This window comes from Nomascus leucogenys, chromosome 14, assembly GCF_006542625.1.
Source record: "Nomascus leucogenys isolate Asia chromosome 14, Asia_NLE_v1, whole genome shotgun sequence".
Lineage (NCBI taxonomy): Eukaryota > Metazoa > Chordata > Mammalia > Primates > Hylobatidae > Nomascus > Nomascus leucogenys.
In genome coordinates, this window is record NC_044394.1 from 39130695 (window position 1) to 39150512 (window position 19818).

The 19818-nt window shown below is 49.4% G+C and overlaps 1 protein-coding gene across 8 annotated transcripts in view; it reads left to right on the forward strand.

The window, feature by feature from the left end:
* The window catches only part of TOM1L2 (target of myb1 like 2 membrane trafficking protein), a 135053-nt gene that overhangs the window by 74660 nt on the left and 40575 nt on the right, over positions 1 to 19818 (forward strand). For 4 of the 8 annotated variants that reach the window (XM_030827640.1, XM_004090377.3, XM_003279863.4 and 1 more), the window contains exons 3-5: positions 5004 to 5082; positions 9826 to 9975; positions 18849 to 18983. In XM_030827640.1, coding sequence (XP_030683500.1) covers positions 5004 to 5082; positions 9826 to 9975; positions 18849 to 18983 — 364 coding nt within the window. The remainder of the gene's footprint in view (positions 1 to 5003; positions 5083 to 9825; positions 9976 to 18848; positions 18984 to 19818) is intronic. The other 4 variants (XM_030827643.1, XM_004090380.3, XM_030827642.1 and 1 more) reach the window with 2 other exon arrangements.

A 19818-nucleotide genomic window follows, 5' to 3' on the forward strand; every position in this document is an offset into this window, starting at 1 on the left:
GGCGCCCGCCACCACGCCTGGCTAATTTTTTTTTGTATTTTTAGTAGAGACGGGGTTTCACCATGGTCTCGATCTCCTGACCTCGTGATCCGCCCGCCTCGGCCTCCCAAAGTGCTAGGATTACAGGCGTGAGCCACTGCGCCTGGCCAATTACTCAACATTTTGTCCTTAGCGCCTAGCACAATGCATTTGATTAGCTGTTAATAAATATTTGTTAAATAAGTGAATAAATGAATGAAGTCTCTAAGGTACTCACAGTCTGATGAGGAATGCAGGCGTATAAACATATGCATAACACAGCATAACGAGTGCTGGGTAGTGGGCAGGGAGAGAGAGAGAAGCTATATATAGCTACGGAGACTAGTGCAGTGGCAGTGGTCAGCCTTGGGACTTTTGGCAGCAAAGCCTTCTTGGAGGAAGTGACACCAGACTGGAGTCTTACAGATTGCCAGCGTATCCGCCAGATGAGGCAGGTGGATGAAGGGGAGGAAGGTGGACACCCCAGGCTGGAGCAATCCTAGGTCACCACTCGCTTATTGTGCGAGCCTGTGTGAGTTACTTCACCTCCCTGTGTCTGTGTCCCGCTTCCTCACTTATAAAATGGGGTTGCCAATAATACCTATCTCATAGGGTTGTTATAAGGATTAAAGGAGTAAATATATATGACGTATCTGGCTACATAACTGTATCTTCATATCCATACTATATCTATATGGATTTACTATTTCCCTTTAAATATTTCCATTGCCCATGACTTTTGTCATCACTTTCATTTGGGTGTCAGTTATCTGCCCAGTCTTGGTGATGATCTCTGTGGATTCACTGCCCTTACCCTGTCTGCCATCTCTGAGCACTTGCCATGTGCCAGGCCCTGCAGGTCCTGTGTCCAGCCCTGCAGTGCATCATCACAAGCAGCGCCCCCTACCCCCAACAGTTCTATGTGGTAGTGACAGCCTGTTTCAGTGTTAAGGAAACTGAGGCTGAGTAGTTTGGTCACTTGCCAAAGGCCTTGCAGCACAGCTTGGAAGGGCACATGCAGGATGCAAGCACAGGCTTACCTGGCCGCAGCCACTGAAGTGCTGCCTGCACTTCTTGTATTTGTGCAATACTTTACCAATGGGAGGCTGTGGTCCTGGTGGGTGCAGATTGGTAAACTGCCCCAAAGGCCTCTCCTTGGGCTTTCCCTAATGTCCAGAGCTGAGGTCACCATCAGCCTGAGGAATGCTGATGCCTAAGGCCTTGTATGACAGTCATTCAGGCATTAACCAGGAGTGGCTGACTGAATAACCTACCTGGGGCTGTTTTTATTTATTTATTTTTGAGATGGAGTTTTGCTCTTGTTGCCCAGGCTGGAGTGCAATGGCGTGATCTCAGCTCACCACAACCACCGCCCCCCAGGGTCAAGCAATTCTCCTGCCTCAGCCTCCTGAGTAGCTGGGATTATAGGTGTGCACCACCATGCCCGGCTAATTTTGTATTTTTAGTAGAGACAGGGTTTCACCATGTTGGCCAGGCTGGTCTTGAACTCCTGACCTCAGGTAATCCACCTGCCTTGGCCTTCCAAAGTGCTGGGATTACAGGCGTGAGCCACAGCACCCAGCTGGGACTGTTTTAGACTCTTGTTTTCCAGGCCTCACCTCAGACCTACACAATCAAGGCACAGCTTGTGGATTTGGGAATGGCACTCCAGGTGACTCTGATGTGCAGCTCTCATGAGGAACCCCTGACCTAGGTCGTTTACATGGGCATCTCTGGACCCTCCTCAACTCATAGAATCTTTGTGTTCTACCTTCTAAGCTGGAGAGGGCACAGAGGAGGAGCTGAAAACATGCAATAGAGCAAGATAATAATGGGGAGGGGGTGTTCAGGGTGACAGAAGAGGGGCAGCCACATCCTCCTTGGGGGTTATGAGGAGAAAGCTTTTCCAGCGAGTAGTTCTGAAGCTGAAGGACAAAGAGATATAAAGGCTGTGGCTGGAGGGATGACAGGAGGCTTGTTTGGGGATCAGGGAAGAGTTCTTATAAGTCTAGGGTCCAGGGAGACTTTGAGGAGCCTGATCATGGCCCAGAGGCCAAATCACGAGGCTGTGAGCACTGCCTGAGGAGCCTGACCTTTCCCCTGAAAGCTGCTAGGGCTTGGTGCCATCTCAACACAGGCCGCTGATTCTTCCTGATCCTTTCTTTCTGCTCCATCTTGGCTCTTGACACACACTTCTGTCTCTTCTCCTGGTTTCCAACTCCACACTATCTAATCTGCTGCAGCTTCTTGAAACTTTGTGATTCCTTTGACATGACTTTGATCCTCCTCTCTGAAGCTTCTCCCCCGGGGAGAGAGATAAGTACTTGCTTTTGTGCTCACCCATCATTCTTGGCCAGTACTTCCCAGAGCCTGTGGATGAGTTTTCATTTTAAACCTCATCCAGGAAGCTGCTGACTGTCTGATTTCCCACCCCGTGGCTCCCACACCAGGAGAGCCCTGAGTGTGCTGGTCCTCTGCCAGCCAGAAATGATTGCAGCCCTCAGGCGCTCTTCCTATTTTCCTGTTCCATGGAAGTTCAAGAGGACAGAAGAGAGATAGGACTGAGGGGTGTGGCAGCTGTGGGTCAGGGACAGCGGTGGTTTGGCAGAGCCTTGGAGAGAGGAAATGAGTCCATGCTGTTGGCCAGTAGCCACTGAATTTCATCAGCTCTCATGCCACAAACAGCCCTCAAAGCAGAGAGCCGGTTAAGTCCCATATTTGCAGAAATCAGCATCCCCTTTTGGAAATGGCAGCCGTACTGCAGACATACTTGGCCTTGGGCCCAGTCCCCATGGAGCCTTGTGTGTGTCTCATCAGCCCTTTGACCCAGGGGCCAAGAATTCCTACAGGGCAGCCATATGTCAAGCTGGGAATGGGAAACAGGTGATTCAGGGTGTTTTAAAATTTTCTTCCAGAAGCCTTGCTCCTTTCACTTTTTTCTTTCTTTCTTTCTTTCTTTCTTTCTTTCTTTCTTTCTTTCTTTCTTTCTTTCTTTCTTTCTCTTTCTTTCTCTCTCTCTCTCTCTTTCTTTCTTTCTTTCTTTCTCTCTCTTTCTTTCTTTCTTTTTCTTTCTTTCCCTCCCTCCCTCCCTCCCTCCCTCCCTCCCTTCCTTCCTTCCTTTCCTTCTTTCTTTCTTTCTTTTTTTATGGAGTCTTACTCCGTCACCCAGGCTGGAGTGCAGTGGCATGATCTCGGCTCACTGCAACCTTCACATCTCAGGTTCACGTGATTCTCTTGCCTCAGCCTCCAGAGTAGCTGGGACTACAGGCACACATCACCATGCCCAGCTAATTTTTTTGTATTTTTAGTAGAGACAGGGTTTCACCATGTTGGCCAGGCTGGTCTTGAACTCCTGACCTCAAGTGATCCACCCACCTCGGCCTCCCAAAGTCCTGGGATTAGAGGAATGAGCCATAGTGCTGGGCACACTTTCTCTTTTTTATTTTTTTGGAGATGGAGTTTCGCTCTTGTTGCCCAGGCTGGAGTACAATGGCGTGATCTCAGCTCACTGCAACCTCTGTCTCCCAGGTTCAGTGATTCTCCTGCCTCAGCCTCCCGAGTAGCTGGGATTACAGGCAGCTGCTACCACACCCAGCTAATTTTTGTATTTTTCAGTAAAGACGGGGTTTCACCATGTTGGCCAGGCTGGTCTCGAACTCCTGTCCTCAGGTGATCCACCTGCCTTGGTCTCCCAAAGTGCTGGGATTACAGATGTGGGCCACCACGCCCGGCCCAGTTTCTCTTAAATTAAGCTGATTAGCAGAGCATCAACCTTTTCCCCTCCTCAACCTCCTCATACACATTTGAAGCGGCCTTTTCATTTGGTAGAGTATAAATGTTTTAAAACTGTAGGAATAGGAGATCCCTGAGTTACAAACATTCAAGCTGGGAAAGGCCAGTATATTGACACATAGATTAGTGGAAGGCTGGAACCCACGTGTGATAGCAAAGCGCTGGCCCACAGCTGGACTAAGGGCTCCCCAGAGCATAGGGTGATGGGTCAGGTCAGCACAGGGGCTTTGTGCCAGGGGCAGCTGCTAGGCCCACAGCTTCGTTGAATCCTGAGTTGGAATAAATTAAATTACATGTTAGACACAAGACCTACATGTAATATGTATACTTAGAGGGCTGCCTAGGAATCCTAACTCTAAGGTATAACAGTAATTAAGGAAGAACTCACTCCAACTTCCAAACAACTCCACTCCAACTTTTGGACATAGCCCATTTGTGAACTGAGTATTGTCTATAATTCTGCAAGATTTTATCTGGGAATCCACCTCAGATCTGTCACCTAAAAACACAAAACTTGTTGGGTTTTAAGGAGACTCACTTAAGCTTTCTCTGGGAAAAGGAGTTCCATGGAATTCAGGAAGAGCCGGGCATCCAGGGCTCACAAGGACCTGGCACGCTCTCTTCTGTGTCTCTCATATGGTTTCTCTGGAAAAACTCTCTAATATGTACCCACACACCAGTGGGTTATTTATGGTTTTGAATAAATAATACTTGCATGTGATACAGAATTCAAAAGGTCTGCAAAAAGGCAATCCAGTGAAAAACCTCCCTTCCCCTTTGGTTGCCTTCCTTAGGGGCAGCCACAGTTACCAGGTTGTTATAGCTCTTTCTAGAGAGTCTCTTCCCTATGCTGGCACCTGTGCTATGTATGTTTGCTTTCCTTCTATAACTCAACTAATAGCAAGCTTTGTACACTGTTGTGCGAAGAACTTTATGCACATATCTTTGAGTTTGGTCCATATTGGTGCATGAGTTTCTTTATTTTTTTTGCAGCTGCATAGTATTCCATTGTGTCAATGATTTAATTTAACCTGTTGTGTATTGATGGACATTCAGTTTGTTCCCAGTCTTTTACATTTACAAACATGCTGCAGCCAGCAAATAGTCTTGCATATATGCTAGTTCGCATATCTGTAGGATCGTGTCCTCAAGTGGGATTGTAAGTATCTTTATATGTCTGTTCTTTTTTCCAGGCCAAAGGATGCCATTCGAGCCCTGAAGAAGCGGCTCAACGGGAACCGGAACTACAGAGAGGTGATGCTGGCATTAACAGTGAGTGCTTTTCTCCTTGAGGAGAGAAGTCATCTGGGGAACTCCTTGCTCCTGGCCTTGCCCCCCTCACAGGGCCTTCCCTCTGCCCACTTAGCACAACCTCTGAATGGCTTGGTGCCTGGGCCACTGGAGTCCAGCAAAGCCTTCTGGTATTGCCTTTGGGTTTTCCTGTCCTCTGAAACAGGGAGTGGTGAGCTTCAATTTGGTAAATGTATATCAGCAGAAGATAAGGTGGGTGCAGTGCTGTCAGGTACAGAAGCCCAGAGCAGAGGAGCTAAAGGTTTTGGGTGGGTCCCTTTTCTGTCACCAGCCTGCTCTGAGACTGAGACCAACTCCTTCTCTAGATATCAGTTTCCTCTTTATAAAAATGTTGGCCAGGCGCGGTGGCTCACCCCTATAATCCCAGCACTCTGGGAGGCCAAAGTGAGAGGATCAAGGTCAAGAGTTCAAGACCAGCCTGGCCAACACAGTGAAACCCAGTCTCTACTAAAAATACAAAAATTAGCCAGGCATGGTGGTGTGTGCCTGTAGTCCCAGCTACTCGGGAGGCTGAGGCAGGAGAATTGCTTGAACCCGGGAGGTGGAGGTTGCCGTAAGCTGAGATCGCACCGTTGCACTCCAGCTTGGGCAACAGAGTGAGACTTCATCTCAAAAAAAAAAAAAGTTAACTTCCACCCATTGAGTACCTGCCCCTGCCTGGGACTGTGCTGAACTTTTGGGACATTAATGAATATATTTACAACCACCCTCCAAAAGAGATTTTACTATCCCCCTCATACAGATGATGAAACTGAGGCTCAGAGAGGTCTGGAGGTTTACCCAGCCTTCACAGCTAGTGAGGTGTACCGAGCTGTGGATTGCCATCATAAGGTTGTCTTTTGCTTGGGGCAAAAACTGAAAATAGCTACAAAGACTCTTGAAAAAGTCAGCCAAGTGATTTTTTTCAGGAAGGAACAGACCATATTTTTGCCCTTACCAAAGCTGTCAGAGAATTTAAAAAGACGACTTCAGGTGTTATTTCTGTCTTGAGAACTAACAGTTTTTCGAATGTGGCAAAATCTGGGCCACAGTGAGTTCTTAAAATAGAAACTGTAACAGGTCACCAGGTCGACTTCTCTGGGGCTTTGAAATAGTAGGTTATTTATTCAAAACAACCATGTTTCCTTTTAAAGCAGAGAACCTGTTTGGATTTTTTGCCCAAGCGAAACCCCAAAACTTATTAAGAGAGTTCTGCCAGGGAATTGGGATTTGAATAATAAAGGAGAAAAGACTGGTTGAGAAATAGGGAGTTGAAGCTTTTATTTTATTTTTTCTCAGAATTTGAGCCACAGCATTCACTAAACCAGGAGTGATGCCCAAAACAAATGGCTTTCAGTAACTCGTATCACCAGGGAATGAGCTCTAATATGTCAGGGTATTTTACTGCTATCTAAAACTTCTCCATTTACACACCCAACTTCATGGTAATCGTGTTAGATGGAGATCTTTCTAAAGTGAACTCTGCGTTTACTTGCCTTCCTCTAGCAGGGCATGATGGACACTGTTTGACCTTTCCTGTGGGTTAGGTCTTCACTACAAACCCAGCCATGCCTTTGGGAGGCCTGTGAAGTGCGCAGGGCTGCCGTCCCTACACTGAGGCCCCATCCTAGTGCACTTTGCATGGTCTCACATCTGCTGATAGGGCTTCACTTACTCTCTTAGTCACTTTCAGTCCTCCTGTTTCCTGTGGCCCTCTCCTGACTTCGTATCTATACCCACCAAAATCGTTAATATTTACCCAAAATAAGTTAGTAAGAAGCCCTGAGGGGCTCTCTGCTTGTGTCTTTGTTTGTGGACTTAAACATCATTTCTGATTGTTTAGAGGCCCCGTTTACTTTCTCCATGGCTTTTGGCTTCACTCTGGAAAATTGCCACTCTATGTTTCATGCCTTTCAACCCATAGGAGCAAAACTGCCAGGGTCCCGTTTGGCAGGGTGGCCTAAAGCGGCTCTTGCCAGCCCAGGGAGGACCTCCTAGATCTCCTGCTCAGATAGGCTTTGGGGATGCTCTGTGGCACATACATCTCTGTCCAGGGCACTTCCAAGACCAGGCTGGGACACACTGACCTTGAGGACTGCTGTGCAGGATAAACTAAGCATGTATTCCCTAAAGGCGGGTAGTGGTTCCTGCCCACTGTTGCTCTGAGAGTGGAGTGGAGCCCCAGGCTGCTCTACTCCTCAGACCTATGCCTCTTTTTCCAATTCTCTTCCCCACTCATAATTGCAGCCTCACCTTTCCCACCTGCTTCTCACAAAATAAAGCATACTTCTTGCCATCTGCCTTGACCCCAACACCCCACTGCCTGAGTTGGGGGGAAGGTTTTAGAGAGTCCTAGAGAGAAGGGTGCCTGTAAGGCCCTTGAGAACAGAAAGAACCCCTCTGGTTCATCTCAGTGCCCCCATGGATCACTACAAGAGAGTGAACGCCAATTACCTCACGGTTACCAGAATCAGGCATAAGCAGAGACTCAGAAAGGAAAATGCCTCCTTGGCTTAGTAAAACCTGTGGTTGCTCAGAGGCCCTGAGGGTTCTAACCTCCAGAGTCTTCCTTGGCAAGCCCAGAGGAACCCGGGGACTCCTAAGGTGCAGCCAGCAGTGAGGCAAGGAACGATTCTGGCTGGCTGCGGAGCTGCCTGGCATGGGGAGTCCCAGCTTTGGCCTCCTAGGTTAAGTTACATGGTACCTCTGATCCTCAGCTTCCTCATCTCTAAAATGGGCTGATTCCCACCTTACAGGGTTATTTCAAGGACCAAATGGGGGAACAATAAATCTAACACATGTTGCCTGTCATCTGAGGCACTCTCAGCTGATGTGGCTGCTTGGAGGAGAGCTGTGAGGGAGGGATGGCCCTGTGGCCTCAAGGTGGGCGAGGAGACTGGGGCTCCAGAGAAGGCTGATCACAGCTCCTGTGCTCCTTCTGGCACTGACTGACAATTTGTACTTAGATCAATGTCTTCACCTTTCTAAACCTCTTAACTCTAAAACATGGGATATTAAGGTACACTTAAGGAGAAGTAATTACCTGTGAGAATTGGATAAAACTCCACATGTTATGGAAGGATCTCTCATAGTGCCTGGCATATAGTCGCATTCAGTCAGTGTTCCAGTTATGGACCTTTCTTTACGGCTATGATTTGTCCAGGTAAAGCCCAATTGCTTGGACCTAGCCCTGTGGGATGGCTGCAGAAGTTAACCAGTGGTTGGAGTAGTTTGGGCAAATGAGGATAACTGAGGTAGTCAGAAATGTTCCCTGTTGCTGGTGACATTGTTTAGAGGAGGCATTCCCCAGTTAGTAGACTGTGGCACTGGGGGCTGTTGGCATGGGAAGGGCCAGGTAATCCTATGGGTTGGTTTACAGAGTGCTGGGAAGTTCAGAGCACTCCTCCCAGTTGGCACCTCCGAATTCCAAGAGGCTACATACCTGTCCTATGGGAAGATAAGAGGCCATCCCCTTCGTCGTGTGTACAGCAGCCTTCTGAACAGTAATCACGTAATCATGGTCATCAGTTATTGGGCACCTCCTCTATGCAGGATACTTTGCTATGCACATTATTTTATGCATGCACGTGTGTATGTATGTTTTTGAGATAGAGTTTTGTTCTGTTGCCTGAGCTGGAGTGCAGTGGCGCGATCTCGGTTCACTGCAACCTCCGCCTCCCAGGTTCAAGCGATTCTCCTGCCTCAGCCTCCCAAGTAGCTGGGATTACAGGCATGTGCCACCAAGCCTGGCTAGTTTTTGTATTTGTAGTAGAGGTGGGGCTTCGCCATGTTGGTCAGGCTGGTATTGAATTCCTGACCTCAGGTGATCCACCCGCCTCGGCCTCCCAAAGTGCTGAGATTACATGCGTGAGCCACTATGCCCGGCCTATGCTTTAAACGTGTTCTTGCTAATCTTTCCAACAATCTTGCAAGGGAGAGCTCATTATCTCTGCTTTACAGATGAGGATGCTGAGGCTCAGAAAGATCTGTCCTGGGCCATTCAGGGAGAAAGTGGTGGAGCTGAGGTTCAAGCTCTCACTGACCATCTGGCCAGAACCAGTATGCTGGGCTTTTCTGAGCAGCTAAAGCCTGTGTCACTCGTTTTCCCAGACAAGGGAGGAGCAGGCAGGGTCTGAATTGAACATGAACATTAAAGTCACCTGGCAGCTGAGGTCCACAAACCATTTGTCACGAGTGGAAAATCCTTTGTCATTGCCAATTTTGGTTGCAGAAGCAGGGTTGAGTGGGGGATGTGTGTGTGCATTTGCTTTCTCACATATAAGGGCCAGTAACTCACTAAGCAATTCAAGCTGTCATAGCAGCCTCCTCTCGTGACAGAGCCCGTGTCCCATTGGCTAATGCCTCATACCCAGAGGCCCAGAGAGAGGAGTTAAAATGCTAATTTTCAGGGACCGCTCAGTCATTTTGATCCCATTAAAACACTAGCGTCCTTCTCATGCAAAACTGGTGCCTCAATTACCAACTAATTGCCTGATTATTGTGCAGGGACAGGAGACTTCAGTCAGTAAGGGGCTGCTGTCATCCCTGGAGAATGGAGTGTGGGAATGCGTGTGCCATGCAGGTTTGGCTCTGGAGGAGACGTGTCAGAAAGCTGATCTAGGAGCAAGACAGAGGGGATGGTAGAAACTCAGCTGCGCTCCTCAGTTCCCAGTGTCTTCTCCAGCTCCCACTGGGGTGACCCTTCTCCTTCCCTCCCCATATCAGGTGCTGGAGACATGTGTGAAGAACTGTGGCCACCGCTTCCACATCCTTGTGGCCAACCGAGATTTCATCGACAGTGTTCTGGTCAAAATTATCTCTCCCAAGAACAACCCTCCCACCATTGTACAGGACAAAGTGCTTGCTCTGATCCAGGTAGGTTGGACCCCTTGCCCAATTTGTTGGGACAGAGTAAGATGAAGTCTCTTATTGATGAGTCCTCATGCTCTCCCACCATTTGGAGGAAAAAAAAAAATGGAGACTTCTACATTTAAATATTTGGTGCAAAATACTTCAAAAAAAATTCTCATCCCACTGGAATGAAATTTTAACTGATGGCTCTCCAGCCAGTTAACAGAGCCTTCCTGAAGCTTTCTGGGTGCCATCCCTCTGCTGCTCACAAAGGCAGGTAGGGTGGCCTCAACAGGCCTCTGAGAAAATGTGGAGTAGGAAGAACCATGTTAGAGCTACGTGTGGGTTTGGTGAGGTCACAGGGCAGGGGCCAACTCTGGGTCAGGCAGAGCAAGGTAGGCGGCTGGGGATGGTGTTAAGGGATGTTTCACTGAGGAGATGACATTTCTGTTGGACCCTGAAGAATGATGGGGAGTTTGGTGGAAAAGTCAGTGGGAGAGACTTCACAGGCAGGGAGAATAGCATGTGCAAAGGCCCAGACGCATCAAAGAGAGCAGTTGGCATACTTGGGTTGTATTTGTTATCACTCGCTCTGTTACAAATTACCTCAAAACATACCTTCAAATGGAAAATGTTCATTACCTCTTAGTTTCTGTGGGCCAGGAATTCAGGAACAGCTGGCTGGACAATTCTGGCTTGGAGTGTCTCTTGAGGTTGCATTGTCTGAAGGCTCGACTATAGCTGGAGGCTCCACTTCCACCATGGTGCACCCACATGGCTGTTGGCAGGAAGCCTCAGTTCCTTGATGACTATTGGCAAGAGACCTGAGTTTATCACCACGTGGACATCAAGCTTGATGACCTAGCCTTGGAAGTCACATACCATCTTTTCTGTTATATTCTATTTGTTAGAAGGGAGTCACCAGGCCTAGCCTCAAGAGTAGGGGAAATAAACTCCATCTCTTGAAGAAAAGAGGATCAAGGAATTTGTGGACATGTTGTAAAGACCACTATGTGGGGAAGGGGGTGTAATGAAGAATGTTGGGGGCAGGGCTTGGGGTGGGGGAGCAGGCAGGAGATGGGGCCAGAAGGATGCCCAGAGGCCAGTGGCCATGCATGCTGAGGAGCCATGCTTGGTCCTGTAGGCAGTGGGAAGCCATCGAAGGGCTCTGAGCTGGGGTTTATGCAGACCTGGGTTTTACACAGAGCACGTGGTGACACAGAAGGCACCTAAGTCAACAGGCACATCCAGCCTGGGTGATTAGTGCCGTGGCAGAGGCAAGACAAGGGCCTGCAGGAGCCAAGAGGAGAGACAAACCCAGGGCTGGGCGTGGGGCTCCAGCAAGGGCAAAGGGAGACAGCCAGGCAGAGGCAGCGGAGAATGCAGGAAGTAGAGTGCCAGGGCAGGCCGGGCTCTCAGATGGGTCAGGTGTGCAGCTGGAGAGGAGCCTCTGTCCGTTCACTGTGCTCACTTCTCTCTGCCTGAAAGGTCTTTCCCCAGCTTTCAGAGCAGTGACTCCTCCTCCTCATTCACAGGTGCCTCGGAGGCCTCCAACTGGTTTTAAGCACACACACTGTCTGTCTCACATCATCCTTTTCTGTGGTATTCAAGACTGGCTTTGCTAACATTTCTTTTGTCTGTCTCATTCTTCGTTCCCTAAGAACCCAGGGACATGCTGTCACCAGGGTCTAGAGCAGTGTAATGTGTAGAGCAGGTGTTCAGTATTTCTTTATAGTGAATGAGTGAATGTAGTTAATTCTGAGGAACTCTGGGAGGCCTTCCCATGTTTACCCTAGGGTTGTCCCTCATCCCCGTTCTGCCCACCCAACATCCTTCTTTCTCTCTCTGTCTCTCTGACACACACACACACACACACACACACACGTGCATGCACTTCACCTTCCTCATACACCCCACTCTACCACAGCCTTTCCTTTTGGGGCTGCACTCCCCTACCTCAACACCCCCAGGAATTCATGTTAGGAAAACAAATGGTGGCTTCTTCTCACAAAGCATGTCCTGTGGTAGAGCTTTCTGACCCCGAGGCCTGTCTGCAGGGTGGCGGGCCCAGCAGGGTGGCCGGCCTACCCCATGACAAACACAGCTATCACAAGGGGTGTGAACTGCACTGTCCCTGCTGACTGTGTGGGGACCGTGGCTGAGGGCAGACACAGCCTTCTTCACTGGCTGTGGCCCACGCCCCTCTACCCTGAGGATGCCCGTCCCCGCACACCCTGCCCTCACCTCCAAGCTTTCCTATCAGGATCACCCCTCCACACGTTCCAGCTCCTCCCAGCTTTTACCCAGCCCTGCTGCTAACCTCAGACAGGTGTACTAATTTATGTGGGCATATACCACCTTATCTGTAAAATGGAACTTGGGGTTCTTGCCTGTCTGCTGTCAACCCTGAGCCCATGAGATCAGCCCATGGTATGAAGTGGCCAGCACCATGTTCTGAGGCCTCCCCCTGCTGGTCTGGCAGTAGCAGTGTGTGCTGGCCATAGGGACCTGAGCAGAACAGGGCCTTGAGATGCCTCGCAGCTTCTGCCTGGCTGGACACAGTTTCCTGGTCCAGCTGTGAAAAGCATGGGCTTCAGATAAGGGTGCTACTCCTAGATGGGGGTTGATAACCCAGCTGGATAGTGTTGTTCCTCTCCGGATTTGCAGTGTTCCTGAAGAGCTCTCACCTTTGGTAATGGCTGCCCGGCAGAGGACAGCAGGCAGCATTCAGCTGTGGGTGGCTTGGCTTCTGTAACAGGGTGAACCAATAGAATAAACAGGACCCCTAGCCCTTTTTTTTTTTTTTTTTTACTTTTAATTGAATTATAATATATATACAGGAAATCACACATAAAAATGTGTACAACTTGATAAATTTTCACAAACTGAACATGTAACCAGCCCCTGCATCTGGAAGCAGAATATGACCACACCCAAAACCTCCCACCTTCCGGATGACCACTTGCCTGAGCTCTCACAGCATAGACGAGTCTTCTCTGTTCCTGAACTTCATCCAGAGTGCTCTGTTGCCTCTGCTGTGTTTGTGGGTGTCACACCCATTGTTGCCTGTGATTCTAGGTCTTTCGTTCCCATTGTTGTGCCAAGTCCTGTTGTACGAACACGCTGCAGTTTATTTACCCCTCCCACTGTTGATGGGGACCTGGTGTTTGCAGTTTGGGGGTACTGTGAAAAATGCTGCTATGAGCATCTAGCACCTGACTTTTCTTGAGCATATATATATTCCTTTTTAATGGGAATATATTAAGTTGAATATGTGAAAGTGCCATCTTTGTTGGTCAAAAATGGCCAAATATTAGCAATTTCACATGTATCCACCTCATACCAAAGTGTGAGGTTGCTGGGTGGTGGGGAATGGGCTCCACTGGGCTCTTGGGTGTTCTCGGCCACCAGCACCCAAGAGGGTTAGTTGCTTCGCATCCTCACCCACACACCCTGTTTTCAATCTTCTTCATTAGAGCGTGGAGTAGTATTGCATTGGGTCAATCTTTTTTTAGCCCCTTTGAGAAGGAAAGTACTTTTATTTGCATGTTGAATATACTTTAGAAAACTTAAGATCCCCCAGAGACTCTGACAATTCCCCCAGGAGAGAAAGTGCTGCTCCCACCATGAGACAAGAATGGGGTTGGAGGTGACAGCTCACTGGCTGCCTTGCCAGCCTGTGAGTTGGTAGCAGCTCTCATATCAATGCGGCTAGGCTGAGAGGAGGTTCAGCTAAGTATGGGGTGCCAGAGCGGTAACAGACTCCTCTGCACCATCGTGGTATCAGGATGCTTCTTGGTGCTCTTCAGAGAAGTGGGTCAGTCCTGGCCCTACCCTCAGGGAGCCTGCAGTTTAACTGGAGAAACGAAGGTTTGCAGATGACAGAGGGTGAGGGCCCAGCCAGGAGGGACTTAAACTGGCTTTTGACTGTTTGTGGGTTGGGGGTGGAGTGGGGTACAGCCTTAACCTTTCCATTATGGAAAAGCAGATCGAATGTGTTAGCACTTGAAAAACTTTCAAGGTAAAGGGGCCACACAGACGTGCCTCCCTAACACCTCCTGCCTGTGAGACATGGTTGGGGGTCCTGGCAGAGGTAGAACCCATGGCTCTGATTACCAGCTGCTGGCCAAAGCCCACTGCCCCTTTGGTTGCCCTGAGGATGGTGGAAGCAGAGCTGCAGCCAGATTGAGGGGAAGGGGGAGGTTGGGCTCCACACTAGCTTTTCCAAAGTCCCCCTGTGCCTATAGGGAAATGGGTGGTAGAGCTCATCCGTGCACATCTGCCTGCCCCCAGCCCACCTTCTGATTCCCTTTCAGAGTGCCATTCGCAGGCATGGTCAGCCTACCCAGTGGCACGTTTGCCATCAGTAGCACCCTGGCCAACTGCAAAGAGAATCCAGCTGATGCCTACCCCTCCTTCCCCCACTGCACTCCTTCCCTTCCCGTATGGGGGCTTTCTGTCTTCTGGCTGCCCTCCAGCCATCCGTAGCCACCCCATCCCCCTCAACCCGCCAAAAGACAGACCCAGCAGTGTGGTTCTGGGACTTTTTACCAACAGGTGCGAGGGCTCAGTCGGCTTACCCGCACCACAGGATCTGCCTTTCTTGATGGAGCTGGTCTCCTTGGGAGGATGGGAGGAAAGACACATTGAGAGTGGTGCAGCCTGGTTAGTAGCTTGCTGACACTCACTTCTACCCCCAGGGGCACCAAAGACTTCACTTCCGGCAGCTTTCAGCTTCACCCCTATGTTTTCACCTCATGCCTTGGCTGGTGTTTTGGCTTGTGTCCCTTTTTGTTTGCTCACATTAAGTCCCATTTGTTGAGAAGACAAAAAGGATGCTCCCACTCTATGCCATCCCTGAGCCTTTCCCTTGAAATTGTTTTCAGGAGCAGAAATGAAGTCATCCTGGCAGAGTCACCTCAGTGTGGTCATGCCTCCCCGGCCCCACTCCCCATGCCCCAGCAATAGTCTAACCATACTGTCTTTCCACTGAAGGTTTTTCTTTCCACTGAAGAAAGTGAACTGACTGGGGTGGGGATGGGAGTGGGGACAGGAGAAGCTGGAGGTGTGTGTTCTTCGAAGATGTCAGAGCCTGATAGCTGGGCTCTGGCCAGATTCTGTGTGGACAGCAGCTCCCTGGGGACCCTGTCACTGGGAATAGGAAGTCTGGTCTGGGAGCATAAGCAGGAGCTGACAGAAGCTCCCTTCTATCCAAAGGCATCCCAGAGCCCATAGTTTAAATCAGCAATGGTTTATTGGTCTGAAATTTGATGATTCAAAGCTTTGTCAAAACTTTGAGGGATACAGAAATGAATAGGATATGGTTTATGTTTGTGTCTGGTTTTATTCTGGGGTTTTGTGTACAGTCCAAAGGAATGAAGGAGATCTGAATTGATCTCTTTCCTTTTTTCTCCTCATTAGACCTTCCTCTGGGTCTTCCAAGCCACTAATCTTATAGCCACAGGCAGGAAAAGAAGGCTTCCAGTGAACTGGCCACTTGGCCATTAACCAGCTAGCTCCAGTGACAGGCCCTCAGAGTGTGCTCACACCGCTGCATCACTTTGCTTTCTGAAAAGGCAGCTTTAAGGGAGGGCAGCCTGCCCCACCCTCTCTGCTGCTCCCAGGCTTCAGGTTAAGCACTCCAAGAGTGGCCAGACCTCCTAAGGCTTGCCACATCTCCTCTAGGGAGTATCCTCAGCTGGGTCAGCCTTCCAGCACCCCTCCTTTGTCACTGTCACTTCGGTCTGTTGACAGCCTAAGTGGCCATCTTTCCTCTGTTCTCTGAAGTAGGAAAATAAGGATGCTTAGTAACTGTGAGAACTGAATTCAGTTTAACCTGATAAATGTTGACTGACTGCCTTCTCTGGACAAGAGTGACTCGGTATCTACCTTCAAAAGGTGTCTGGGCTGGGCACAGTTGGCTCATGTCTGTAATCCCAGTACTTTGGGAGGCCAAGGTGGGTGAATCCCTGGAGTCCAGGAGTTCAAGACCAGCCTAGGCCACATGATGAAACCCCATTTCTACAAAAAATACAAAAATTAGCCAGGCATGGTGGCACGTGCTTATAGTCCCAGCTACTCTGGAGGCTAAAGTGGGAGGATTGCTTGAGCCCGGAGGCAGAGGTTGCAGTGAGCCGAGATGGCACCACCATTGTACTCCAGCCTAGGGGACAGCTCTGACCCATGCCTAATTATTGAGGCATGTCCCAAGAAGATGCTAGGGACACATGGCATCTCTGGATGTCTCCCATCTGTACATTTTCATATATGAATGGGAGACACCCAGAGATGAGAGACACCCAGAGCTGCATTTATTCAGAGGCGCCCCCACACCCTGTTTTTTCCTCCGTTGGCATCAGAATCCTATTCAATAGAGATTGCCATCATGAATATCTGCTCTGTTAGCAGCCATCTCATCCAGTCTGCACAGAGCTCCCAGATAGGGGTTGGAATTGTGGCAGGTGGGAAGCGGGTACATTAGCCAAGACTACTTGATTGCAAATAACAGATGCCAACTCCAGCTTGCCTAGGCAAAGAGAAGAGTTTGTCATGACAGGGCAGAGTCTCCCAGAAGTCCAGGTCACCCAGCCCTGGGAAGGGACAGAAAAGATCAGGAAGGCCTTCCAAATCCTCTCCTGTACGTCTGCACCTCCGAGCACTCTAGCTGCTCCTTCTGGAGAACATAGGCTGTCTCTGCTTCCAGTCCTGTGCTGGCACATGGCCCTGGAGTTACAGAGGACAGTTCTGCCTACCCAGTGAGAACAACCCAGCTCCTAGTGCTGCTGAGTTCCTGGAAGGAGGAGCATCTGATTGGCCCAACTTGGGTGTGCACCTCCCTCCCACTCCAGTCTGTCTCTGTGAACATGGAAGCAGAGTGCCTTAGAAAGTGGACCCAAAGAAGTATCCTCCAACTGGAGAGAAGAGCCATAGTTCTTTCATCTTTATTCCTATTATCTCAAATTTGGCTTGGGTAGAGAGCTAGATGAATTGAAAGGAGTCCCTGGAGCTGTTGGTACTCCATGTACAGAGGCATGAAGTGGTGCCAGGAAAAACTGCCATGTGTTTTTTCCCCAGCCTCCCACAGTGGGCTGTGAAACTGGTTTTTAGACCCTAAAGTCAACACCCTAAACTAAAATGCTAGGGTATTTTGAGGTTGGCGTCACAGGGCTTAGCTGGATTTTGAACCAGGTGGAGGCAGCCAGCACAGCTGGTGGGGGCGGGGCCAGAGGCACTCCCTGCGGGCAACCTACTCTCCAGCTGGGCCTTCCAGACAGTGCTCTGTGAGGTAGCTTCTTTGGCCCTCCTCAGAATCCAGAATGAGTATTGGCCAAGAGAGGCTGTCCTGATCCAGTAGTTTTAAATCCCTGAGCATGCAGATAAAATAAGTGCATCAGGGAAAGCCAGGCTGACAGTACTGTTCCTGGTAAGTGAGATGCATCAGTCATAATTAAGGAGGCTTTTTGGAAACTGACCTTTTAACTTCAAATGGGTCTGTTGGTTAGAGATAGAGTTTCTGTGGCTGCCTCAGGATTGGTTGTACCGCATTGCTGGAGTGAGGGAGACAGTTAAATTCTGTGACAATGACAGACTTGGCAATGGAGTCATGGGCACAGGAGGCTCTGCCTCCTCCTTTGGGTATGTATGGTGAATGGGACAGCATGGGAAGGGCCATTTCTGGGGAGCCCTTTGGGTATTCTTTTTTTGATACAGTCTGAGACTTCCAAAGAACAGAATTTTTCTTTTTTTTGAGATGAAGTCTCGCTCTGTCGCCCATGCTGGAGTGCAGTGGCACCATCTCGGCTCACTGCAAGCTCTGCCTCCCGGGTTCATGCCATTCTCCTGCCTCAGCCTCCCGAGTAGCTGGGACTACAGGTGCCCGCCACCACACCCAGCTAATTTTTGTATTTTTAGTAGAGATGGGGTTTCACTGTGTTAGCCAGGATGGTCTTGATCTCCTGACCTCATGATCCATCCGCCTCGGCCTCTCAAAGTGCTGGGATTACAGGCGTGAGCCACCGCGCCTGGCCCAGAATTTTTTTTTTAATTTTTAAGTTTCATGAGTTAACAGAAATTATAATCTACTTAAATTTTTGCTCTTTCCTTTCTGTGATATGTTTTCACTGAAGGGAATCTGGTGATCATGCTTTTCATGGGATTTTTCGATTTGGGCACACGTGTGCTGACATTTTTGGCAGCGGACATCATGAAGGAAGCTTGGGTCTGGGGGTGAACCCTGGGGGTGAACTCCCCAGTCTGGCCTGGGTCTGGCTCCCAATGGGCTCTTCTTCCCTTGAACCACAGTCGTCTCACCTACTGGCAGCAGCACTAGACAGAGCTAGGCTAGACAGGCTCGGCATTAGTTGTCTCTGATCTGAGGAAACCTGTAGTTAGCCTTTATTTTATGTCACACATCAATTTCTCCTTTCCTTTCTGCTCAATTTGCTGCCGGTTCCCAACTCCACCAGTAGAAGCTCTCAGGGCAGAGGTGCTCCCGCACAGAGGGCAGGCACCCTGTGCTGACAAGGCTCCACCTTCCACTCCCTGCAGCTGAACAGCCCCAGCAATTGATTTCCTTGCCATTAGGGAAATGCCTGCTTTTTAGGATGCACCACAGTGCATAGGTGTTATTTCTCTGTCTCTTCTCCAAGGAAATACATGCTAAATTAAGTTTTGTGCTTTTGTTCACGCTCAGCAGCACCACTGAAAGCCAGGGTTTCACCAGCTGTGTCGTGGCAGCAGTTGCGAAAGGAGAGGAACAGAATAGGTTTAGCCAGTGCAATTTGCATGTGCAAGTAGGAGAGCATTGGTCTCAGGGAGAGGACGTGGGCCACTTTGGATTTTCAGATACCACGGCAGCTCTTGAGAAATGCTTCCTAACAGGCCTTCTATTCTCCCAGGCATGGGCTGATGCCTTTCGAAGCAGTCCTGATCTCACCGGTGTTGTGCACATATATGAGGAGCTGAAGAGGAAAGGGGTTGAATTTCCCATGGCAGACTTGGACGCTCTGTCTCCCATACACACACCACAGCGGGTAAGCTTCCAGCTGGCACTTTCTAGAAAGACCTACTGCAGAACGGGTGAGCCAAGCTGCTGCAGCCACCCTTCTGCTGCTGCCTTTGAATTATTCAGCTTGTCATCATGCTTTCTTAAAGCTCGGGGGCATTCCTTTTTAATAACAAGGGGCATGCAGGAGTGAGACAGCTGGTTGACTGGTGATTAAGTGGCAGCAGTGTCTGTGGAAGAATATATTAGAGGGATCAGTTCAGGGTTTTCATGGAAATGGCTACTTGGGCGGGGCCATCCTGTGAGGGTCATTAGCACCTGCTTTTCAGAGGCCGCTAGAATCTGGTGTGGGAATCCTGTTGTCCCTTGGAGCACCATAGCACCTCAGGGCTTGATGTCACTCTTGGGTCAAAAAGTAGCTTTCTGTTTTTTTAATTGTACTAAGTCAAATGGATCTAAAATTTATTTTGAGCTGTGAACATTCAGCATCAATCCAGAATTGATTCTGGATTCAATCCTTGATTCCATCAGCCTTGGGATCAAAGCCCTGGGAAGGTCCCTTTAGGGGCATCCCACCAAAGCTTTTGCAGTGCCAACAGTAACTCGAGCACCGTGGAGGGGGCAGCTTGGCACTTCAGGGTTAAAAGCATGTAGGTCATGCCTCATGGTTTCTCAAGGAAGCTAATCCCTCTACTGGCTGGGAATCAGCTCCACTCCTAGCGCCTAGGGGAGAGCCAGGAAAGCACCAGGGTCTGGGAGTGGCACCTCATCCCAGTACACTTCACCTTGCCTGCCCCCACTGCCCATCTCTGAGAAGGACAGCACACCTGTGCACGTCTCTCATAGGAACACGACTTAATCTT